Consider the following 25,877-nt stretch of genomic DNA (forward strand, 5'->3'; position numbering starts at 1 on the left):
TTTCTCAAAACTGCAAGGCACCTCAGGCCCAATCCTACCCTAACACGCATATAAGGAACCCAGGCTTATTGCTACATTGTTAATAGATATGTTATATTTTACTTCCTTCTTTTTTTTATTTGAGATCTCTTTAATAAAATAACTAATATGGAAAAATGTTTTATATGACTGCATATGTAAAAATCTATATCAGATTGCTTATCATCTGAGGGAGTGAGGGAGAGAGAATCTAGAACTCAAAATTTTTTTAAAAATGTTACAAATTTTTACATGTAATTGGGAAAAATAAAATATTAAAAAATAGTGGTTTGGGGAGCAGCTGGGTAGCTCAGTGGATTGAGAGGCAGGCCTAGAGACAGGAGGTCCTGGGTTCAAATCTGGCCTCAGACACTTCCCAGCTGTGTGACCCTGGGCAAGTCACTTAACCCCCATTACCTACCCTTACCACTCTTCTACCTTGGAGCCAATACACAGTATTGACTCCAAGACGGAAGGTGAGGGTCTTAAAAAAAAAAGAAAAAAATAGTGGTTCGAAGCAGAAAATATTAGGACAGCAAATCTCTCCTTACACCCAGTTTCTTTCCAGCATGCAAGTCACAAATCCATCCCAAAGCAACAGCAATGTTTGATGTGTTTACTTGAATAATTGGCTATAAAGTGGAGAGATTTTTTGAATGGGGCATGCAATCCATTCCTAGGACCTGCAGGGTTAGTGTAATGGCCTTAGGTACAGATGAATACCATTCTTAGACCTGAGAACCAAGTGGGGCATTGGAATAGGAGGCTTCTCCAGATCTGGCAATAGCTCAAAACGGAGCAGGGTCAGGGCCAGTCCCACCTTCAGTTCCAACATGGCAAACTCCTGCCCAATGCAGTTCCTGGGAAGGAAAGAGGAGAAATTAGACCTTGAATAAGTTTTGTTTTCTTTTCCTCTTGAACAATGCTGATGATCTTTGAACAGAAAGACTGAAACATACTTCCAGGGTCAAAGGTTTTTGAGGTGGAAGGGTCCTCAGAGACTATCTAGTCCAACCCCTATATTTTAAAAAGAAATAATTTGCAGATAGAAAGTGTAATAGACTTATGCAAGGACACCTTGGTATTGAGTAGCAACTGTGAAAGTGAATTACCCTGTTAAATAATTTACTCATTTTAAGGGTAGGGTAAATAGAATGATATTTCAGGCATACATAGTTCCCTCTTCTGCCACAACTTAGTACTATTTTCTTTTTCTTCCTCTATAGTTGTCCTATGGAACTACAGTAGAACCTTGTTTTGCCTGAACTCAACACACATGAATTTAGGTATATGTAGTTAATTGGCAGTTGAAAAAAATAAAGACAGAAAAATATATAAAATAAAAATTTTAAATTACATATTAAATCCATACCATTTCCCCAAATGATGTAAAATCTTTCAGCAATTCTCCTAATCATGCTCATATTTGCTCTGAGAAGCATTAGTGTGAGCTATTACATTGTTTTGTGTTAAACATTAGTTCCTGTAGTCTTTTGTCCAGAGTTCTGGCTTGTAACAAGTCATGTCTATGTCAGAGCAGTGCTTCTCTTTGCTTCATTAAGGCTATTCAGTTATTAACAATGGCCCCAAAGAACAAGAGTAGTGCTGCTGGTACCTCTGATAAGCCTAAGAAAAGTCGTAGATTGCCTGGGTATGTTAATAGAAAAATATTTATTAATGGAACTTTCTATTGCACCTGATTTGGACATGTAAAATGAGGTCCTATAGTATTAAGTTACGTTACAGATCCTTTCAGCTTCCTCTCTTGAGGACCCAATTTATTCCTTTTTGCTGCCAGACTCTTGAGAACCCTCTCCATGGTTCTGAACTAGAGTCCGCTTTTATACAAGATCTTCAGGACATGAAGAAATTCCTCACCCAATCAGAACAGACTTTGATCAGAGATGTCTTTGATTGATTCAAGGAGGTTTTTATTTTTATTTTTATTTAAATCAAGGAGGTTTTTAGACCTTAATACATAGTGAACAATTGGGAAGTGTTGTCACCTGCCTGTAGAAAACCAAATTATTCATATAGTTTTTCATACATTTGGGAAAAACCATTACCTTTCTAGATAGTCTTTCCTCCTTTGAGACAACTCAGTGGTTAGGGATGTTTTCACATTGAACTAGCTTAAGCATGTTTTTTGGTGACTTTATTCATCTGTCCCCACTCTATTATTCCTAGTTTTGCTGCTTCAGGCCAACCAGAGAATTGAATTAGAAAATCTAATTCTTCTTCCATATAACGGCCCCTCTAATACCTGAAAAAATGATCATGTACCTGCCCCCAACTGATCACAAAATATTCAATGCCTTAAGTTAAACCCAATGTAGTCGTCCAACTGATCATCCTATTGTAAGTATGATCATGAGATCTTTTCACTATCTGACTTTTCCTTTTCTGGACTCTCCCTAGCTTATCAACATCTTTCTTATGCTGTGCTGTCCAAAAGTAAGCACAATATTCCAGATGAGGTTTGATCAGGGTAGAGTAGAGCATGCCCATGGACTTGGGCAGCTAGCTGATGCAGTGGGCTTAAGTCAGGAAGACTTATTTTCCTGAAATCACATCTGACCTCAGACACTTACTGGCTGTGTGATCTTGGGCTAGTCACTTAATCTTGTTGTTCTCAATTTCCTCATCTGTCAAAAGAGCTGGAGAAGGAAATGGTAATCCATTCCAGTGTCTTTGCCAAGAAAACTCCAAGTGGAGTCACAAAGAATTGAACATAACTGAAAAATAACTGAACAATACAAAACTAGAATAAAGTGTTCAAACCAGCAATCTGTGATGAAAAATAAAAATGCTAATGGTCCTTAAAATAATTGGGTGTTACTGCCATTCCTATGCTATTCATCCTAACCACATCTTTATATCATCCAAAATGAAGGATTTTAAAAAAGAGTTTTTAATCTCTACAAGATCACTTGCCAGTGATTTTGAGGATAATTACTTTTATGTTGTTGAATCATAAAATCAGAGAGATATGGAATCTGACTTATAGGCCTGTCCTATTTAATTGTTCTAAAGAACTTGCAAAGGACTAAGTGAAGACTAGAAGTTGCTATCCTAGAAATACTATACAATGGAAAACATTGCTCCCTACTGAAGGAATAATGGAAGTACTTTTGTTACTTATTTGTGTGATTTTCTATATTCAATTACACATTGATGTTTTACCTCTTTCTTAGAATATTCTAAATGGTGACAAACAACCTATAAGTCTTGTTGATTTTACTAGCTTTGGTCTTTACCTCCTTCTCCAAGTTAACTGTCTTGTGCTTATCTGGGTATATTTTTTTTTTTGTTCTGTATCCTCAAATGAAAATAAATTGTTCAGCTATAGTTTAACTATGGCAACAATTTGTGTGCCTGTAGTCTGTCTCTTCCCTTCCAACTGTGAGTAACAAAGAACAATGACTAGGTTAAGGAGGGAAATAAAGAATGTGGAATAAATTCTTCACCACTACCACTGATCTTTGGGTCTATCCTTTCCAACTAGTACTTTTTTAAGCCCTTATTTTCTACCTTAGAAATGATACTAAGTATTGGTTTCCAGAACGAAGAGCAATAAGGGCTAGAGAATTGGGGTTAAATGACTTGCTCAGGGTCACCCAGCTAGGAAGTGTCCAAGGCCATATTTGAACCTAGGACCTACCATCTATAGGCTTGGATCTCTATCCATTGAACCCTCTAGCTACCCTTCAACCAGTTCTATATAAACCTAAATGAGCTGTCATCTTTTAGTTTACCTCACTCCATCTTACCTACTTTTCTGTAATTTACATAATATTTATCTGCAGCACTCCTCTGTTCTATGAGTCTAATAGCCTATCAACAAAAGAAATGAAGTAATAGTGATGTGATTTATTCTGGATGAAATCATGTTGATTATTTTCTATCATTGCTTTCCTTTCTGGGTGGTCTCTAATCATCTTTTAAATAACATGCCCAATAGTTTTTCTCTATACATTAATGCTAAGTTCAGTGGTATATAATTTGTAGGCTTGATTTTCTTGCTCTTTTGAAAACTGGAGCAGTATTCACCCTTTTTAGCCCTGTGATATATCTTTCATTCCATAGTTTTTAATTTTCAAGATCACTGAAGGGGCAGGAATAGGAGGAGGGAGAGAACATGGATTGGAAAATGTCAGAAAATGATTATTGAAAATTGTACTGATATGTAATCTGGGAAAAAAAACCTTTAAAAAAAGAGCAGGTAGGTGCTCTGTGCTCTCACACCTTGCATGTCAATGCTCATCAATCTGTTTTTTTCCTTTCTAGTTTAAAGATATTTCCCTTGGTAGGCAAAAGAAGCAAAATAATGTTTACCTTTTTTTCATTACCTGTTAACACTGACTCATCAACCCTTAGTAGCAGGAGTCTTCACACTACTTTCTCCTCTTTTCTTCATTTAGAAAAAAGGAGTTTTTGGTCCTTAATGTTCATCACCAATCTCAATTCATTATGAGAGGAGCCTGGGAGCCAGTAATTAAACTAGCTGGAGGCTGGAATTGATGTTATCAGAGGGCAGCAGCCTCAGCTGAGCTGGCCAGTGAGTCTCCACTGCTAGTCGCATCCTTTAAGATGTTGGGTTGGGGGCCCCTCTCTGCTGAGGTAACTGACTCCCTATTGGGTGAGAGCAGAGCCCAGCAGGAAACCATGGCTTAACTTCCTGCCAACATTGGAGGTTTAGCTTTTACTTCCACAGTAACCCCTACTTCTCAAAATTCTGTCCTCCCCTTAGTCTCCTTAGCCTTGAAGGTGTTAGAATAATCACAGGAATCCACAGATTAAGGCTAAGGGATTTATTTGAACTGGAAAGGGAAAACTAAGGTAAGAGTGCTTAAGTTTGCTAAGCTGTTGCTAGGGGCAACTGGCAGGTGCTGGCAAAGGACCTAAAAGGTCCTTTGATAGGCTGAGGGAAACCAGCCCCCAGCCAGAGATATCTAGACTCTGGCTTGTTGTTATTTGATCAGCTAGGTACACCGATGATGTTGTTGAGTTGCTCTAGAGATGGCCCTAACCACTAGGCTACACTAAGTTCCTACCCACAATCCACCTCCCTTCACCACCCAGGGCCCAGGGGGAAAGGTCAGGGATAGCAAGTTGTCTGGGTGAGGTCAAGGAAAAACAGAACCCCAAGGTTGGGTTTGCAGGGCCTTATATAGTCACAGCCCAACTGCTGGTTGGCACCTGGTATCTGGCACCTGCCACCCCAGAATTCCATTCTGATAACTGACAGGATTGCCTAGGGTAATATTGCAATGCAAGAAACTCTGCATTACATATTTGATGGTCTCTCAGACCTATCTACATCAACTCTACCTCTCCTTCAAGATTCCACATCCAATCTTCCTGTCCCTTCCATTGTGACCTCTGGATTGCTTGCTCCATAATTAACATGCTTCTTTTTATCTTCACCTTTTTCTCCTTCTATGTTTTAGACTTCAAATAGATATAGTCTCTTCCAATGGCTCAATTTCCCTCACCATCATTTCCAGAACTATCTATACTTTCTCTCATATGCCCCTCATTCCTTGACTCTCTGATCATGGTGGAGGAGCACAAATAGTTCTTGCTTCCCATTGCCATTTTCAGATCCTCTTTTGATCACTTTCACTAAGAAATCTTTCTTTTGAGTTACATTCTATCTAAATTTATTACTGGATTTGTAATATGGGTTCTTGTGACTTATCTGGAGGCCTATTGAGGGGCTGGCCTTCTTCCTCAATGAATTTCATTCCTAGCTCAAAATATTTTCTCCCCACTTCCTCTCTTCATATTGGTGGGCTTCATCATACATATTGATATGTCCTAAAATACCCTAATGTCCCACTTCTTCTAAATGTTCAATGTCCATGACTACCTTTTCCATTCAACCTCAGTTACATACTTAGGAAATTAAATTATTCCCAATCATTTAATAATTGATTCTTTTCTGTAACTGGCCCTATTCTTTCTTGTTGTCCCATTATATATGTGTTCAAGCCACATTTCTCCATTTCCAAGTAAAGTTTTAGAATGCTGCTTGAGCATAGGAATCCAGTTGAGCTAGATTAAAGTTAGTTAAAAAGAAAGTTTGTTATCTCTCATGCTGGTGTCACCTAGGAGACTTCATAGACTTCTGTTTAGCTCCATGAAGTTTCCATCTCCCAAAGGCATAGTATCCATCTTTACCTGTTCTTGGGTCTTATCTCCCTAACAAACCCTTCTAGGTGCCAGGAAGTCTGCTAACTCAGGTCTGCAAGATACTGATGGCTCCCAGAAAACAATTGATATTCCTTAATTGTCAGGGAAAGATGGTCATTAGTTCCATGTGGGTGTGCTAGCCTCCTTCTCTTTAAAACAACTAATCACATTTCTACCTTACAATGCTATCTACCTGTCACTAATCACATTGTCTTCCCCACCTACCCAATTCTGCACTCTCCAAAACTGTTTTAATGCTGGTAAACCCAACTTCAGGGCCTTTGGGCATTGAGAGAAGCCATTGACCCAATTTATTGGTTGCTGCCAGTCTAACTAATAAATAGATCATGCTCAGACCATTATTTTTCACTTAACCTTTTCTTCAAATATAACAGTGATGGTAACTTCCTTGATGTTGTCTTTACCCACAAGTGATCTACTTCCACGTTCATGAATTTCAAAGTTCCACCATCTGATCACAGTCTCTTATTATTTAATCTTTCTCTCTGCCTTATGACTCCTAACTCTGTTTTTAAAATCCTATTCATAATCTCCATTCCCTCTACTTCTCAGTTCTTTCTTATGCCATCACCCTTGGGCTGTCTATATTTTCCTCTCTTTCTTAACTCTTTGATGAACCAATTCAATATTATTTTCTACCCTTCATTCTCTCTATGCCCCATCATAATACTCACCATACCTTGTCAAATCCTGACTCTAAATTAGTCCCACCATTTGTTCCTATTTGCTTGCTGTTGAAGAGAGGAAGAAGAAATCAAAAAACCATCCTGACTGAACCTACCACAAAGGTATATTAATTAATTTGAACTCAGTCCTCACCTGCTAGACAAATGAATTACCTTCCTAATAGAGACAACTGGTAGAGTAGACCAAGCACCAGACCTGGAATCTGAAAGAAATGAGTTCAAATCCACCCTCAGACACTTACTTGCTATGTTTCACTGGGCAAACCATTTAATCTCTCAGGGTTGTTGTGAAGATCAAATGAGATAATAATTGTAAGGCACTTAGTCCACGGCCTAGCACATAGTGAATACTATGTGAATGTTTATTATTATTACTTAGTTTTCATTAGCCCCAGTTTCCTCAATTATAAAATAATAGCACCTACCTTGTAGGGTTGTTGTGATGACCAAATTAGAAAATATTTGTAAAATTGTTTAGTAAATGCCTGTCACATAATAATAGATGATAATTAAATGTTTTATTCTCTCCCCCACCCCCAATTGATTAATTATATCAAATATTCATAGCAGTTGTTCCAAACTTTCTCATCTCTCCTCAAACCTCTCAATGTGCCCTCACACCACCATCTTAATTTGAGTATCATACCTATTTCCTCACTAAAGAAACTGAGACCTTTTTTCCAAGAGCTTCCCTTCTCTTCATTGCACTTTGCTCAGACCACTGACAACAGACATCTTCATATATCTCTCCTCTCATTCATGGCCAAACTTCTTGAAAAAGTCATCCATATTCAGTGCCTATACCTCTCTCATCTCTTTGGGATAATCTACAATTTGCATTCAGCAGAAACTGCCTTTTTAATAATGAATGATCTCTTAATTGCCAAATCAAATAGCTTTTTTCCCCATCCTGATCCTCTGTGATCTCCCTGCAGCATTTGATGCCATTAACCATCTTTTCTTTCTGCATACTCTCTCTAGGATTTCTTGACACTATTCTCTCCTCACTCTCACTCATACCCCATATCCAATCCATGGATAAGTCTTGTTGCTTTGACCTTCACAGAATCACCTGTACACATTCTCTGCTCCCTACTCATGTAACTAGTTTGGATCCTCAACATCTCTTCCCTGAATAATGACATTATTTTTATTTATGGTTGTGTCCTGATCCCAAGTCTCTCTTCACTCCAATACATCCTCCACTGAGCCGTGTTATAGGGAATATAGAGAATTTATCTTAGTAGAGAGCATATCAGATTTATTGGCAGATTCCAGAACTTTGGGGGAGACTGTCAGTTACTCTCACTGATCCCTGCATGATGGGAGTGACGTTCTCTCTCACTGATTTCTGCATGGTGGGAGTTAGAGGCTCACTGAAATCCCTGAAGGAAGAAAGCTGTATTTTCCTTGGTATGGATTATACTTTCCATCTTTGATCAAGTGTCTCAGTTAAGGAATAAGGTTGAGTGAGTTTTTTTGGCTCAGTGGTGGACACTGAGACAAACCCACTCCCTCTCCTAATTTGGATTACTTGCTGAACATCAAGACTCCTGAGAAACATCTTGGAAGAACATCTATCTCAGACCTATATGTGAGATCCCCATCCAACACAGCTGGACTTGCTAGCCAGTAGTCAGTTGTTAGATTAGCTGTTAGAGTAGGTTTATTCCCCTACTGGACTTTTGGGTGGAGACTCTAAGATCTTTAATTCAATTTGCTCATTCCCCTTGGAACATGTTGTTCAGTCCTGTCCAAATCTTCGTGACTCCATTAGGGTTTTCTTGGCAAAGTTACTGTGGCAGTTTGCCATTTCCTTCTTCAGCTCATTTTATAGATGAGGAAATTGAGGCAAACAGGGCTAAGCGTCTTGTCCAGAATCAATCAGCCAGTGTCCATGGCCAGATTCCAACTCAGGAAGAGGAGTCTTCCTGTCTCTAGTGTTCTGTGCACTGTGGCACCACCTAACTGCTTCTGCACATAGTAACCTCTTAAATGCTTTTTCACTAATAGATTGATTGATTGGTTGACTGACTCCTATGCTGACTTCCCCAGTTACTTTTAGTTTAAGGGATGCTACCTTATTTTCCCTGAACTCTTTGAAATCTGGGTTACATTTCAGGCTATGCCCTCTCCTCTAATAGGGCACGGTCAATCCTTCTTAAGATTCCCATCATTCTTGTTCTAGCCACCAGTTTGTCTTTGTCAGTGAGAATCAGGAACAAATGATGATTTCTACTCATTGCCTGCTTCATTGTTCCAAGGATGAAATTCCCATTCAAGGAAGCCAAGAAGTTATACCTACTTTGCTTTGGGCAGAGAAAGAGCTCCCACATCTGCCCAGATAGCAGACATTTCCTATCACAGCTATCCAAGGCCACTAGGTCAGTCTTGAACTTGTTTCCTGAACTTCTCATGGGTTTTCCTTTTTTTAAAAAAAACTCTTCCTTTCTATCTTATACTATTCCATATAGTATAACTATACTTTATTATAGTAGAGTAGCAAGGTAGAAGAGCAACTGGGGTTAAGTGATTTACTGAGGGTCAAACAGCAAGAAAACATTCGATGCCAAATTTAAACGTATGTCCTCCTGACTCCAGACCTGGTGCTTTATCCACTGAACTACCCAGCTGCCTTTGGATTTCCTCTTTCTGTCCAAGAGGTATGTGGCACATGCTTCAGTGATAACATGGCTTCTGTTTCTACCTGTCGATCTTCTCCAAAATGCCCTCCCCTATGTTGTCCCCTTTGCTTTCTAAGTTTCCTCATAGTTCTAAAGCTTCCTAATCTATCACAGCTATTATATACCTTTCATCTCTTCTGTTTATTGTGAATAAGATTGTTGTTTATCCTTCATTTTCCAAAAAGGAGGTCATATCTTGACTTGTGTATGAATTGGATTTAAGTGAAGCAGACTTGTAAAAATTGTGAAGAAGGTATATCCTCTTCAAAGCCCTATATTCATCCTATTTCCTCTTCCACCAAGTATCAGTGACGCCTTTGAAGTCCTGCTAAATATCAAGAATATAGATGAGATCCTCTGATTTCAAATACTTTGCTTTTCCTTTGACTCCTCATGCTCCTCTCTCTCTCTCTCTCTCTCTCTCTCTCTCTCTCTCTCTCTCTCTCTCTCTGTCTCTCTGTCTCTCTCTCTGTCTCTGTCTCTCTCTTTCTCTCTGTCTCTCTCTCTCTGTCTCTCTGTCTCTCTGTCTCTCTCTCTCTCTCTCTCTCTCTTTCTCTCTGTCTCTCTCTCTTTCTCTCTCTCTGTCTCTCTTTCTCTGTCGCTCTTTCTCAATAACCCTTACTTTTTATTGATTCTAAGACAGGAAAGCAACAAGGGTTAGGCAATTATGTTTAAGTGATTTGTCCAAGGTCAAATAGCTAGAAAGTTTCTGAGGCCAGATTTGAACCTAGGATCTTCCATCTTTAGGCCTGGCTCTCTTTCCACTGAGCTACTTAGCTTCCTCCACATGACTCAATTAAAACCATCCTTGATTGGTGGCTATAGCTTCTACAAATGCTCCATATACCTAATTGACACTTTTCACTCACCAACCCTGGGATGTGCTCTCAGAATAATTTTCCTTGCAGCAGGAATAGGTCCCATGATTCTATTTCTGTACTTCCTGAATTTCTCTTGTGACCCATGACATCCATCCATCTTTAGAAATAATAGCTAAGGTCAATGGTGTAGGTTATGGTCATTGAGCCAAACAGTCCCCTTTGTGAAGCCTCCATGACACTCATTTTTAAATACCTTCAGTTTCTGCCCATTTGCTTATAGGATAAAATGCATATCCCTTAACCAAATGCTGGAGTCCCTCCATAGTCCAACTTTTCCATTTCACCCCAATCTAACTTTTATTTCATATTTCTCAACTTCACACACTCTATTTTCCAGACAAACTGTAGGATGAACTATTCCTTGAATATGAAGTTCTGTAACCTCTGTGTATTGGCTTTAACTTCTCTTAAACCAACCATTTATGGTCATAACTTCATCTAAGAAAAGATAAGCCAGTTGGGGAAATGGAACCAAGAGGGCTAAGGAGCTAAGGAGAAGAAGTAGTTTCCAAATAAAAGCTTGTGACAAATTTCACCGTGGAACCCTAATATAATTACTTCGTGCATCCTCACCTAGGTCCAGCTGAGAATGGTAAGAATGCATAGGAGTGTCTCTTCATGGAATTCTCTTGGGAGAACCTTTGAGGGTTAAAGACCTGTAATGAGACCCTCCCACCCCAAGATAATTAATACATTTTTTTAAAATTGGTCAGAAGTTGCTTCCAGGTAATTAAACATTCCAGGCTTTGCCTCAAATTTGGCTCATCTTGCATTGAACTCAAATAAAAAAGAGGAACTTTGGTACTCTAAAGAAACAAGAATCTCAAGTGATAAGAATGGCAGGTCTGAACTTTGCTATCAATTTTATGTAAATCACAAACACTTCTTTCTTCATGCCACACATCAGATTATCAATCCTAATAGACTATAGCTGGACTTCCATGAAAAGAAGAGTGGGGAGGGTATTTATTTGGTGAATTTTGAGGAGTTTATATGTGTGTGATGAAAATCCATGAAAGAGAGGACTTCTATAATCTTGAGTCTTGGCAGGTTGACCTCTGGCACATATTTGGAGCCTTGATTTTTGTTGTGGGCTTTGTAATCCCAGTCTCCCCTGGGTTATTTTCAGAAGACCATGCTGGGCACAGACTCTCCTGGTCGTCTCTTGACCACACCAACTGTCTAGAACTTCTATATGGGTCTACCTCAGAATCTAGCAATATAAGTATTTCAAAGAGTCTGGATTTCATCACTGGAGGCCTTGAGTAAATATCGCAGCTTCTCTATGTATTCTAATATAGACCGACTTCATGATTACTAATGGCTGAGACTATCAAACTGTCCATCATCTAAGAGCCAACCTTTGGGTGATGAACCTCTCTGGACTTGACTAGTCCTTGGAAGACAAACACATACTACACTGTCCATCTATAGGCCCATACTCAGAGCCTTCCAGGAGATGGGATATGATCTAGAGCAGGTGTATCAAACTCAAATAGGAACGGAGGCCATTAAACCATAAATAAGGATCCATGCAGGTCACATATTGACTTAGAAAAACATATTAACATTATATATTTTATTTATTTTGTTTAACATTTCCAAATTAATTTTTAAGCCCTCACCTCTCATCTTAGAATCAATACTGTGCATTGGTTCCAAGGCAAAAGAGTGGTAAGGGCTAGGCAATGGGGCTTAAGTGATTTTCTCAGGGAAACATAGCTAGGAAGTGTATGAGACCAGAACTGAACCAAGGCCTGGCTCTCAGGCCACTGAGCCACTCAGCTGCCCCTTTTCCCAATTAATTTTAAACTGACTTGAGCAGCTTTCAAGATTGTGGCCCATGGGTCACATGTTTGACATATCTGTTCTGGATTTTTTTCTCTTCTGGCAAAACATTAGAGAGTCTAAGATCACCTTCTTCCATAGAGGAGACATTAGAAGACTTTAGTGAAAGACCTAAGTAATACTCCCCACCAGGACCACCAAAAACTCCTCCAACCCCATTAATTTCAGGCTTTTGAAAGAAATGTATTTTGTGTCCTCTTTTTAATTTTCTTCTCCTGCCATGGTGTCAAGATGATTCAGGGGATCGTGAAAGCTTTTCAGACCTTCCTAAGTTGAACTGGCTCTGAGCCCAGGATCAGTATATGAATTGAATTCTCTCATCTGAAAACCTGCTTTCTTATGGAGAAGTTCATCATTGGAGAGCTGTCCAAAGGTGATAAGTTTTTTTCATTCCCAGCAACTTGCCAATGATATCTACTAAATATGGGCATGGACAGGGCTCAAGCTAGGTGAAAAATGCATATTCTTTCAATGAATAAATCAAGGAATTATTGGAGTTAATAGTCTCTTTGGTGCCAGTGGAGGTAAGGACTACATCAGTGAGAATTATTTCAGTTCTTGAAGTAATTTAACTCATTGGTTCCTTGACTCACAGATTTAGAGCTGAAAGAGACTTTTTAGCTGACACTCAAGTCAAGCCCTTCATTTTATGGAGGAGGACCCAAGGTTCAGAAATATAAGGTTGGTTACATATAGTAATGGGTAAGAAGCAGGGGCAAAATGAGAACCAGAGTGCCTTAGGTCATTTGGGCTTGTTGGGAAAGAGCAATGTCTATCTCCCTTAGAGTGGGGTTTGTATGTGATTGCTTCTGTGAAACATTTGTGTTAGAATGACACATACCTGTGGGTTTTCCCAGACAGTAGGGTTGTGGTGGAGAGCCCAGATGTTCAGAACAACTGTCATGCCTAGATAGGGAGGGAGGGAGAGGAAGACAGGGAGAGAGAAAGAGATAGACAGACACACACATAGATCCATTCCAGCTTGAGTGCCACCTCCTTTCTGAAGCCTTCCATGATGCTCCCCCCCAAAGCATTCTCTTTCCTAGCTTTGTTCTAGAGCAGTGATGGCAAACCTATGGCACGAGTACCAAAGAGGGCACACAGAGTGCTCTCTGTGAGGATACATACCAGTGTCTCCTACCAGAGTTCATTATTAGAAAGGCAGAGGGACTTGGGTGGAGCTGCTCTCTTTCCTGATGACATTTTTTCACATCACCCAACCCTCTGCCCAGCCCTGTAAGGCTGGGGTGGGTGGGGGAGCAATATGACACTTGATTGGGGGGGGTGATGGCACATAATCTCTGGTGGATGGTGTGGGGCACACCATGTGTTCTCTAAAAGATTCGCCATCACTGCCCCAGAGCTCCTTTTCTGGGCTTTTCTTTTCCCCCTTCACATTGTATAATATATACCTTTGTACATTTTGTGCCCTTACAATTAATGGGCATGATTAAATTATACCTTCATTATTTCAGTTGATTTATGTGTTTCAGATATACTTCCTAGGCATTACTGCATATTGCCCTTATCTGGTCTTGTTCTTCTCCTACAACTCCCTTTCTTTGTAACCCTAGCACTTAGTACTTGACATTTAATAAATGCTAGTTGACTGACATGGTAAGCTTCACGAGGGTCCACATAGAGCCATATTCATCAGAAATTCAGGAGTGACTTAAAAGGCACCATTTAAGTCTGAATAAGTAAAGACTTGGAGGAGGACAAGATTTCTGTCCTTAAGTATCTGAAAGCCTGGAAAGTGAAAGTAGGATTAGATTGTCTTGATTTGATAGCACAGGACAGAAATAAAGGCAAGAAACTGTAATGAGGTCAAATTTGGCTTGAATTAAGGAAAAAATTTCTAACAGCTCTCCAAAATTAAATTCAACTGCCTAGGGAAAGGGTAGTCAATTTCTTATCTCTAGTAGTCTCTAAGTGACAGTTAAATATTTATCAAGATTGAAGAAGGGATTTACATCCAGGTTGACCTAGATGATATCTAAGGTACCTTCTGACTCAGATTCTATTAAGTTTAACTCTTCCTCGTAAGAGCCCTTTCAACACTTGAAGCTGCCTTTATAAGTTTTTCTTGTTCTGCTTCTATAAAATGTCTTAAAATCAATCAGTCTGCATTAAATTTCCAGTACGGACCTGGGTTAGGAATTTAGTGTTATCTTCTGGCTCCTCCATAAACCAAGAGATTTGTTGTTCTTCCTTCCTACGATTCATGGGATAATGAATACTAGAAGAAATTTATTATGGTATGCAGGCAGAGTGATACCTGTGGGCAAGGAGCGTCCATCTGGAAAGGTTATGGGTTTGCTAAGTTCCCTGGCCATAGTGATGCCAGGTGGGTAGAGGCGGAGGGCCTCCTTGATGCACATGGTGCTGTAGGGCATCTGGTCTAGGTGGTCCCTGTGAGGAAGCACAGACAAGAAAGAGATTAAAGGTAAAGGCTTTAAAATATGATGTGTGAAGTGTGAACCACTGTCAGACACAATATGTAGTGGAATAGAGAACCCTGGAATTAGCTCCCTTAGCAAAATCTTCACTACAAAAGCTGACATATTGCATCTGGCTGGAAAAGCTTCTGGCCATTTTGTTAATCGATCAACAATTACTAATGCATACCTGTAGCCTTGACACCTTGGCATGATTATATAATCTATTTGTATACACTCAAATGGTGTATAGGCTAATGGCTTGCCTCCTAAGCTATACACTTTGGTATTAGTTTGGTTATACTGCATACAAATTCTACACCTCTGGCAAACTCTCATGGCAACTTCAATGCTATCTGCTTGCCATTTGAAGTTATGGAGCCTCTGTTTTTCCAGAGTTCCCTGGAATGATGTACAATTCCAAAAGCATATTTAGAGTCCGTAAAGATGTTTACTCTCTTATTTTTGGCTATTTGGAGATCACGGATCAAACCTAATAACTCTTCCTCTTGAGCACTCATTGTAGATGGAAGAGATGAGTATCAAAGGGTTTCAGTGGCTGAAACTACTGCTGTACCGGTAAATCTCTGATTGTCTACTATGTAAGATGACCCATCTGTAAAGAGTGTCAATTCGGGATTATCCATAAGTGTATCGTATAAGTCATCCCTAGTCTTGTGCATGATGTCAAGTGCATCTTTATAGCTCTGTAAACTTTCTCCTTCCAGAGGTAGATCTGGAATCAGAGTTGCAGGGTTTAAACTTTTGCACCAATGAAACATAATGTTCTCATTAGCCAACAGGCCTGCTTGGTATTGTGATAACCTTTGGGAAGTGAGAGCTTCGAGAGTAGTATTCTGAAGAGTAGATTCCACTTGATGTGGGGAAAACACTCTCAGCTCACCCCCTAATACCAAGGAAGCTGATTTTCTCACCATGATGGCTACAGCAGCAATAGCTCTTAAACAACTTGGCATTCCACAGACGACTGGATTTAGCTTTGAGCTATAATATGCAATGGGTATGAGGGTATTCCCAAATGATTGTGTAAGAACACTGGAAGCAATCTCTTTATCCTCATGGACATAGAGTAAGAATGTTTTTTCATGATTAGGGATGCCTAGGGCCAGCGCTGATTGAGTTAGTGCCTTGAGCTTTTCGATGGCATGGATATGCTCCTTGTTCAATTTCAACGGCTCTGGAACTTCCTTCCTGGTTAGCTCTATCAGAGGTTTAGCAATGAGAGCATAACCTGGAATCCAGTTTCTACAGAAGCTCGTTACTCCTATGATTGCCCTGAGCTGTCTCTTGGTCTTTGGCAAGCTCAGCTTCTGTATGTCCTGTATTCTCTTCTGAGAAATACTCCTGGTGCCATTTTCTAAGATGAACCCTAAATATTCGACTCGTATTTTTACCCCCTGGAGTTTGGGTTTTGACACCTTATGTCCCCATTTGCCTAGCTCTTTGAGCAAGTGCATGCTTTCTCTTTCGCAAATGGAAGCTGATGGAGACATTAGTAGCATGTCATCTACATAATGCATCATCTTGCTGTCTTGGAAAGTGATCAACTCAAGGTCTCTCTGCAAGACTTGGCAGAAGATTGATGCTGAATCCACGAATCCCTGTGGAAGCCTGGTCCACAAAACAGATTTTCCTTGCTATGAGAAGGTGAACAGCTCTTGGCTGTCTCTGTGCAGGGGAACAGAAAAATAGGGTGAACAGAGATCTATGACTGTAAACCAAGCAGCTACGTTTGGTATGGCAGTTAAGATCTGAGATGGAACCACTGCATAGGTTTTCTTCACATGGTTATTAACAGCTCTTAGATCTTGTACCAATCACCACTGAGTCTTCCCATCAGGAGTCAATTTTGCTTTCTTCACAGGCATAATAGGGTTTTTATATTGTAAGAAGCCATATCTTAGAATTCCTTGTTCTAAAAGACTCTCTATGATGGGTTTCACACCTTCATTAGCTTCCTTGCTCAATTTAAACTGAGGAATTTGTGGTGGTATTCCCTCTTTGACTTCTATCCTTACAGGCTCTGCAGACAAAATTCTGTCAACATCATTTGAATTTTTAGCCCATACATAATCTGGTATGTCATCAGGAACTTGATATTCATTATCACTTTGATGGTAAATTGGTTCCTCACTGCCTGGGTCTAAAAACAAAATGGGATGATGTTTCAGAGATCTCTTAGGTAAATGGAAGTAGATCTGCCCATCCAGTTGGCATTGGATGGTAACAGCTAATTTACATAAAAGATCCCTCCTGACGAGGTTGGAAGGACATGATGGCATTAACAGAAAAGTGTGATCGATGGTGAGAGGGCCAAGTTTTACCATTTTGGCCTTGAGCTTTGGGACTTCTTGTGCTAGCCCTGAAGCACCTCTCACCCTCAAACTTCCCTGATATTTGCATGCTTCCAGAGCCTGACGGAGAACAGAGACCATAGCCCCAGTGTCCAAAAGTGCATCATAGATGACCCCCCCCCCCCCAATTTCCAGGCTAACTAGGGGTTCCTTGTGGCTACTGGACTTAACTGGGACCAAGGGTAATAGAGAATCCTCAGTAGATTGTGTGTACTTATTTTGGATCCAGTCATGTGTATGGTCTGCACAAGCACTCCATCAAGTCTTGTGTCACGATTGCCAATCAAAACAAAAGCTTCTGCACCAGCCCCAGAAGCTCTGTCACAAGGAAATTTGAAATTGAATGTTGAGTTAGAGAGCAGACCCTCGCTCTCACTCAGAGCAGGTCTGTGAGTAACTGTAGTTACCAAGCTGGCTTCAGCTGAGCTCATGGAATTCTCAGGTTGAAACTGGCTGAGAGCTGAAAAAGTGGAGGTTTTACTACTGTTTCCTCCCTCTCTGGTATTCTGAGTTTCACAGTCTTCAAGAGTAGGAGCTTTCCCATTAGATGCATCAGGGTGTATTTGACAGATCGTATGTATTCCCTTCAACACTTCTGGTGTATCTCCTCCCAACTCAAAGACTGTTTGGAGTTCACTATCCAGCCCTGCTGTCTGTGTGGCTGAAATTAGTTGTTTGGTGTCTCCAACCACTGAGAAGTTCTCAATGATGTCAGTATTGAGCCCATTAACCACTTGAGATGACAAATGATGATTTTCTCTCCCCCAAGTTTCAGGTTTGAATTCATCAGCTAGGGGACTGAGAAAAGTAGGTTTTGGATTGTCTATGTTACTGCTCTCACCCAGTAACACAATGCTCTGCTCAGCAAAAGACAAGCCTTTCTCAACATTCTGTTTGCCAGTCTCTCTAACTACATCTTGGTTTTTCATGTCTAGAGCAAGAGAATAATGTAGCATTTTGAGACACAACTCCTTTAGGGTTACAAATGATATTCCTGTCTGAATACATTGTAAATCCCTACTGCTTTCTTCTTTATCCAAGCTATTCTGTTGGTTTAAACATGGAATAAAGAGAGGAGTAAGAGATGTTGATGAATTCAAACAAGATTGCAATGCTTCTGCAGACAAGCCATTGCATATTCCTGCATAGCCCTTTAACTTTACATCCAATCCTTTTCTGGTGGAATGTGTAAGCTGACCCCTTTTTTGTCATCTTCATGTGTCCCATAAATCTCTTTGTGCATTTGTATTATGTCTACCCATTCTTGGTCTTCTGCATCAGAAATGTCATTGCCTTTTGGGCAGCTTGCTAAATGCTCTCCCATGCCCAGTCTACTGGAAACATCTATTAATCCTATATTCAATTCACAAATGTCATTTCCAGTTAAGTCAGTCATTTTCAAAGAAGCTTGGCTTCGTAAGTTTTTGGGTATCGCACCTTCTTTCAAATATCTCTCCATCTGATCTAATGACGGAGTCTGATTGTACTTCTTGCATGCATGATTACAACATTGGTCAGTGTGTTTTGCACCCTCTACCCTTCCAGATTTGTTGGACCATCTGGAATTGTAGTATGTTTTTCTCGTATTCCCATCTCTTTGGCTAGAACTGCTATTGTTGTTATTGTTGCCAAAGTCTATTTGTTGCTTGAAACGACACTGATGGACCACATGACCAAAACGATGGCAAAGAAAACACCTACAAGATGAATTCTTTGGTGTGCAATTATTAGTAGGCTGCCTAGATTGTCTATGTCCCCTGCTGGCCTGGAGAGCGAAGTTCTTTTTTCTTTGATCTTGTCTTTCTTAGCTTGTTTTAGCTGTTTTCTAAGGTCAGCATCTTTCTCTGAATTACTTTGTCTAGCAGGTCTAACATCTCTGGCTTTGGAATCATGAATATAGGATGCATGCTGTTGTATTTCCTCTAGAGACAATGTTTACCATTGGGGACAGCTCTTCCTAAAGTATGTCTGGATAGGCAGTAAAGCACCTTTTACAAATCATCTCCTTATATGGTCAACTGTCTCTGGAGCTTGGATGTCTCTCAGGCCTAAAATTATTTCTGCCGATTCGATAAGCTTGTCCAAGAAATTACTGGGGTATTTGTCTTCCCCCTGCCTAAGCTTCTCAAACTTAGACCACGAATTTGGGCATTTTGCATGCAGATGCATTGCTTCTAATAGGTCTGTTCTACATTGCACCAAGTACCGCATGTTTGCATGGGATGTGAATTCTAGGTCTTGATGCGCAGTAGGCCACGAAGTTAAGTTGGGATTGGTCCTTGTCTTATTTAAAAACTTCTCTTTCTCTGAGGGTAAATAGAATTCTCCCAGTAAAAATTCGATGTCATCAAAGCTAGGCTTGAAAAGAGTGAAAATCCATTTCATTTCTTTTATCGACTCATATGGGGAGAGGTAGAACTTTGGAAAACGACACCGGAGGACTTCTAGGTCATTGAGTATATAGGCTTTACAAAATTTTACATGTACAATGTCATCCCCCGGCTGCAAAATAGTCCTGTCCACTATGAGTGGCACAGAGATGGTGGTCTCAGTCCCTGTAACCTTGTCTTCAGGTGCCCTACTATTTGCCATTGCCTTGTTGTTTGCTGTTGTGTTAGCCCCCATGTGTTTAACCTCAATAATCTCTAATTGGAGAATAGTGTGGTTGTCTAGCTCTTTACCTGCTCTGATCTGTTTCACCACCTGGACTAATAGCTTAATTTGTTCAAGTACTTCTTGGGTTAAAGTCTCATTAGGATTTGTAATAGCAACACCATTTGAATTGATTTGGAATAGCAGCCATAAATGTGCACAAACTTTTTTGAATGCCTTAAAACCTTGGAACAGAGTGAAAATAATTGCAACTGATGTAGCACTAAACAGATAAATTCAGCAAGGGTCACAACAGACCATCTATGTAGCATCTTCATAATAAATTGTGCGACTTTATGAAACCAAAATTCAACTACTTCTTGTGTCACAGTCCAAAGTAACAAGGAAAATCTACTACTAATAAAAGCCATCCTGAGTAAAGCCATGTTCAAGATGGTATTGTAGGTTCTTTGCCTAAACTGAACTCGCCAAAAACTGTAATGAGGGTTTATGACTAAATCTGTAATGGTGGTTGGTAAGGCTGTAAAGCAGTCAGGAAACTAATATGGATTAGTCACAAGCTGTAGACTGAAGTTACTGGATGTAGGAATGACAAATACCCAGTGCCTAAGTCAGCCAAGGGATTGATGTAATTTCCCTTGGTAAGGACTAAACCCCTTTAAGATGATTTCCCTTCAGCCTCTGACCTGGCTGAGGAAATAACTACTATTGGTTGGTAGTGAGATTAGACAGGAAGGGAAGTATGGTGCTTCCTGTCTAAACAGTAATGGAGTTACTTAGTCTCTCTTAGAATCTTGAACAGCTGTCGCTATTTATATCTAAGATGACCTAAGGTAGGACACACTAGTTCTTAAATTAACTAAGGATTTATTGAATAAATTGGTTTGGGAAAGGAATTGGAAATTGGAAAGTGGGTTAAGAAAACTATGAAACTAGTCTATTACTGCCTTCTAGATCTAAGTTCAGGATGTTGATGAACTCCTTGCTATGATTTTTAGCTGTCCCAAGGGACCAGCCCTGGGACAGAAATAAAATGATCTCTTGATGGTAAATATAAAGCAATCTCTTGATAAGGAATAATTGGTATATCAGATTGATGTTCCTATTTGGTCTGCAAAGATCTTTAAACCCTGCCTGGCCTAGTAAATTAAAATATCCCACGTTCCACCTCCCTTATCCACCCGGATCCCACCCAAGGGGTAGAAGTGAAGGTGAGAAGTGAAGTAAGGAAAGAACCCCAGCCCTGGGTCTTCAGGCCTTTATATACCTTGGGTCCAACTGCCCTTGGTACCTGCCAGTTGGTACCTCCCTGTGGCTCATGCCACGGTCAACATTTCAACCAGGGCAATTGACAGGTTGCCCCAAGAAAATATGGCAGTATTATTTCTATATTACATGTAGGGCATCTGGTCTAGGTGGTCCCTGTGAGGAAGCACAGACAAGAAAGAGATTAAAGGTAAAGGCTTTTACCAGGATCTCCATTAGTTATGTAAGGACCTCTGGAATATTAGTTATATCCCTCAAAAGGCAGCCAGATGCAATGAAGAATGCTAGCTTTGGAATCAAAAGAAATTGAGCTCTAATTCCAGCTCTTTCAACTATTAGCTGTGTTACTTCAGATAAGGAGCTTAATTGAAAGGAGAGGCCTGTATTTGATTGCTTTTAAGTTCCCTTCTAGCTCCATATCTATGATCCAACAATTCTTCTCAATTTGGCAGTGGGTGAAGGATATTGGCTCAATTTAGGCTGTGATTTGCATTCACCCTACAGGTGAGACAGGGTAGGAAGGCAAGCAAGATTAAAAAAATGTACCATGCCCTACCCTTTACAAAACCCAGTCATTGTGTTATGGCTTTGTTTTTTAGTTTTGTATGTTATTGATTTTCATCAGAATTTATCCTCCTGGGGATCACCTGTTCTTTTAAGAGAACAACCACCTCCACTAGAAAAAGGATATACCAAGGGGCCCTTGTCTGAAGAAATAAGGATAAGTGATAGGCATCTATGATATAAGAGGAAGGAAAGAAACAAGCAATCAAGGTATTAGGATCAATTATTTGACATTCTTACCAGGTAATGGTATCCCCATATTTTAGAATATTTCTGATCTCCTCTCGACATCGGTGTTGGTGCTCCAGGTTCATGGCCATACAGTAGAAGATCCAGGAAAGACTAGAGGCTGTAGTGTCATGACCACCAAACACAAATGTGTTAACCTCAGCCTCTAGCTCCTCATCTGATAAGCCTTCTCCATTTTCATTCTGAAAAAAGGAAAAAAGTATTCCTTTCCCCCAAACCAATTTTTTGTAGTTTTGGGATTAGTTGTTCTTTAAATGTTTGCTACAATTCACTTGTGAATCCATCTGGCCCTGGGGATTTTTTCTTAGGGAGATCCTTGATGGCTTATTCAATTTATTTTTCTGAAGTGGGATTATTTAAGTATCTTATTTCCTCTTTTGTTAATCTAGGCAATTTATATTTTTGTAAATATTTGCCCATTTCACCTAGATTGTCATATAATTGGGCAAAGAATATCTTAATAATTGTCTTAATTTCCTCTTCGTTAGAGGTAAGATCACCCTTTTCATCTATGATACTGTTAATTTGATTCTCTTCTCTTTTTTATTAGATTTTCTAGTACTTTATCTATTTTATTTGTTTTTTCAAAGTACCAGCTCCTAGTCTTATTTATTAACTCAATAGTTTTTTACTTTCAATTTTATTAATTTATCCTTTAATTTTTAGGATTTCCAATTTAGTTTTTATCTGAGGATTTTCAACTTGTTCTCTTTCTACTTTTTTAAGTTACGAGCCCAATTCATTGATCTTTTCTCTCTCTATTTTGTTGATATAGGCACTCAGAGATATAAATTTCCCCCTGAGTATTACTTTGGCTGTATCCCACCAAACCAATTTCTTTTTCTTTCTTTTTTTTTTAATATATATATTTTTTAAACCCTTGTACTTTTGGTGTATTTTCTCATAGGTGGAAGAGTGGTAAGGGTGGGCAATGGGGGTCAAGTGACCTGCCCAGGGTCACACAGCTGGCAAACCAATTTCTTAATGATTCTTTTCTACTGTCAAATATGATACTGACTGTGGCAAAAAAAGAACGTTGAAGGTGGAAGGGAATTCAAATTACAAGATTTAAGACTTCATTGACATCATTCATAGGACCTCCCTTCCCCAATGATGACAACCTTCTCTCTTGAATTCCGAAGGTGCTGTATTTTCACCTCCCTAATGATTTTGTCAAGTAGCATTGCATATCATAGTTATTTGCATTTATTTTCACATCCTTACTAAACAATGAGCTAAAATTTTTTTTTATCTATCCCAATAGCTATTATATTCTTCCACATAAAAGACAATTAAGTAGTTTAAGTGACTTTAACACATAGTCAAAATAATAGAATTCTACCTTTTCATCAGAATGTAGGGTTGGGGCCTGGGCACTGTCAGTTGTCTGAATTTTGACAACTTCATTTCATCTAATTATCGGTCATTTTGATGTGGGCTGAAATGTCCCACAAACCCTGCCAAGTAGCCGTAAACGTTCAAAAGAACATAGAGACAGTAATTAGTTGATTGGAATGGGCTACCTTTCAGGTAAGATATATGAGTTGCATAGATTAATGGTTATGAGAAAACTTCTCACATAAATCTTTAGACATCTCCTAGGCCCTTGATTTGGGTCCCTGGACAGCAAACATAAGTGCTTCAATTTTCTAGTCACACAGGACTAGGTTCAAACAGTGCTGTTTCCATACTCAGTACCTCCTCTAGAGTCTGGGCAGAAAAGAACAGAACTTGATATAAAGTTGTCCCAGGGCATTTAACATGCCATTAGCATCTCATTGACATTGTGGTTTGCTCCCCCTGAATGGACAAACAGAGTGAACCATGGGTAAAGCCACGCAGACCAGAATGGACCAGGTTAAAGTGATATTTGTTCCCTGGAGACGCAGGACAACAACTGCCCAAACAAACCCATTCTTAGTAACCAAGCAAAATAAAAAGCATTCCTGAGAGCCCCTACTTGCCACCTTTCACTCTTACCTTTTCACTCTTACCTTTCACACTCTTTACTCCCTCCCTACTTTTATTTACCACACCTCACCTTAATTATTTACTTACTATCCTAGCCACTCTGTTACTATTTTCTCTTGTAATAAAACTTATTTTCTCAAAATGGAATCAGTTTGAGCCATCAATCAGTTCCTTGGATGATACCTAATCACCTTACCCAATCATCTGTTTCATCCCAACCACCCATTTGCTGATCTTTCTATGCATTCCAATTTTCCAGTAAAATGCAAATTCCTTTGAGGTCAAGGATTATGATCATTTTTGTCTTTGTGTCCCCAGCACCTAGCATAATTCCAGTATAAGGTAGCTGCTTAATAAATAGTGGCTTTAGAGGCAGCTGGGTAGCTCAGTGGATTGAGAGTCAGACCTAGAGACGGGAGGTCTTGGGTTCAAACCCGGCCTCAGACACTTCCCAGCTGTGTGACCCTGGGCAAGTCACTTGACCCCCATTGCCCACCCTTACCAATCTTCTGCCTTGGAGCCAAAACACAGTATTGACTCCAAGATGGAAGGTAAGAGTTTTAAAAAATTAAATTAAATTAAAAAAAAAATAAATAGTGGCTCTGTTGATTGAATAGAATCAAAGAATTGGGTGTGTTTGCTCAGACTGTTTAACAGACTTACTTTGGCACAAAGAAGAACATCTAGAAAATCCAAGTACTTCTTTTTTCGGATCTTGTCCTCTTCACAATTATTCTTGAGGGCTTCCCTCCTTTCCTGGATGATCTTAGCTGGGAGAAAATTCAAAATATTTCCCTCTTACCACGAAGCACATGGAGAATTATTGACAATGATTCTGCAGAGAAGTATTTCAGGGTCTGGTACCCAAAATGGGGTCTTAATGACTTACCCATGTTTATAGTTTGCAATTTCAGGTCAATTAGAAAAGCAATACCCTGGAAGTAATCTTGATTCCTATCCTGGGTAGAATGACTTCTCTTTTTAATTTTTAAAATTTTAATTTTTTCCCATGGTTACATGATTCTTCTTGTCTCCCTCTCCTCCTCCTTCCCCCCTCCTGGAGCTGACAAGCAATTTCACTGGGTTACACATATATTATCGCTCAAATCCTATTTCCATATTATTCATCTTTTAAAACCAAAACTCCAAATCATATGCCCATATAAACAAGTGATAAATCATATGTTTTCTCCTGGATTTCTACTCCCACATTTTTTCCTCTAGATGTGGCTAGCGTTCTTTCTCATAAGTCCCTCAGAATTGTCCTGGATCTAATGCTTTTAGTAACAAAGTCAATTACATTTGATCATCCCACAATGTTTCAGTTACTCTGTATAATGTTCTCCTGGTTCTGCTTATTTGTTCCACCTCAGTTTATGTTGGTCTTCCCAGTTCTTTTAGAAATCAAGCAGTTCATTATTCAATATAGCACAACAGTATTCCATCACCACCATATACCACAATTTATTCAGTCATTCCCCAATTGAGGGACATCCCCTCATTTTCCAATTTTTTTGCCACCACAAAAAGTGCAGCTATGAATATTTTTGTGCAAACAGGTTCACTCCATTTTTAAAAATCTCTTTGGAGTACAAACCCAGTAGTGGTGTTGCTGTATCAAAGGACATGAATTCTTTTAAAGTCCTTTGGGTATAATTCCAAATTGCCTTCCAAAATGGTTGGATCAATTCACAACTCCACCAGCAATGCATTAGTGTCCTAATTTTGCCATACCCCTCCAACATTTATTATTTTCCTTTAATGTCATATTGGCCACTCTGCCAGGTGTCAGGTGGTACCTCAGAGTTGTATTGATTTGCATTTCTCTAATCAGGTAGGATTTAGAAGATTTTTTCATATTATTATTGATAGTTTTGATTTCTTCATCTGAAAACTTTGTCATTTGGGGAATGATTTGATTTCTTATAAATATGACCTAGTTTTTTGTATATTTGAGAAAATAGACCTTTGTCAGAGAATTTTGTTATAAAAATTTTTCTTCATTTATTGCTTCCCTTCTAATTTTGATTACATTGGTTTTGTTTGTACAAAACATTTTTAATTCAAC

At 39.4% G+C, this 25,877-nt stretch overlaps 1 protein-coding gene across 1 annotated transcript in view; it reads right to left on the minus strand.

The window, feature by feature from the left end:
• Positions 1–451: 451 nt before the first annotated feature.
• The window catches only part of LOC123247492 (cytochrome P450 4A5-like), a 51,194-nt gene continuing 25,768 nt past the window's right edge, over positions 452–25,877 (minus strand). Inside the window, exons 7-12 of the mRNA XM_044676401.1 lie at positions 24,473–24,579; positions 21,830–22,020; positions 14,612–14,745; positions 13,175–13,239; positions 11,059–11,141; positions 452–878 (exon numbers count right to left, since the gene is read on the minus strand). Of these exons, the coding sequence (XP_044532336.1) occupies positions 710–878; positions 11,059–11,141; positions 13,175–13,239; positions 14,612–14,745; positions 21,830–22,020; positions 24,473–24,579 (749 nt within the window). The 3' untranslated portion in view covers positions 452–709. The remainder of the gene's footprint in view (positions 879–11,058; positions 11,142–13,174; positions 13,240–14,611; positions 14,746–21,829; positions 22,021–24,472; positions 24,580–25,877) is intronic.

This window comes from Gracilinanus agilis, chromosome 4 (assembly GCF_016433145.1).
Source record: "Gracilinanus agilis isolate LMUSP501 chromosome 4, AgileGrace, whole genome shotgun sequence".
Classification (NCBI taxonomy): domain Eukaryota; kingdom Metazoa; phylum Chordata; class Mammalia; order Didelphimorphia; family Didelphidae; genus Gracilinanus; species Gracilinanus agilis.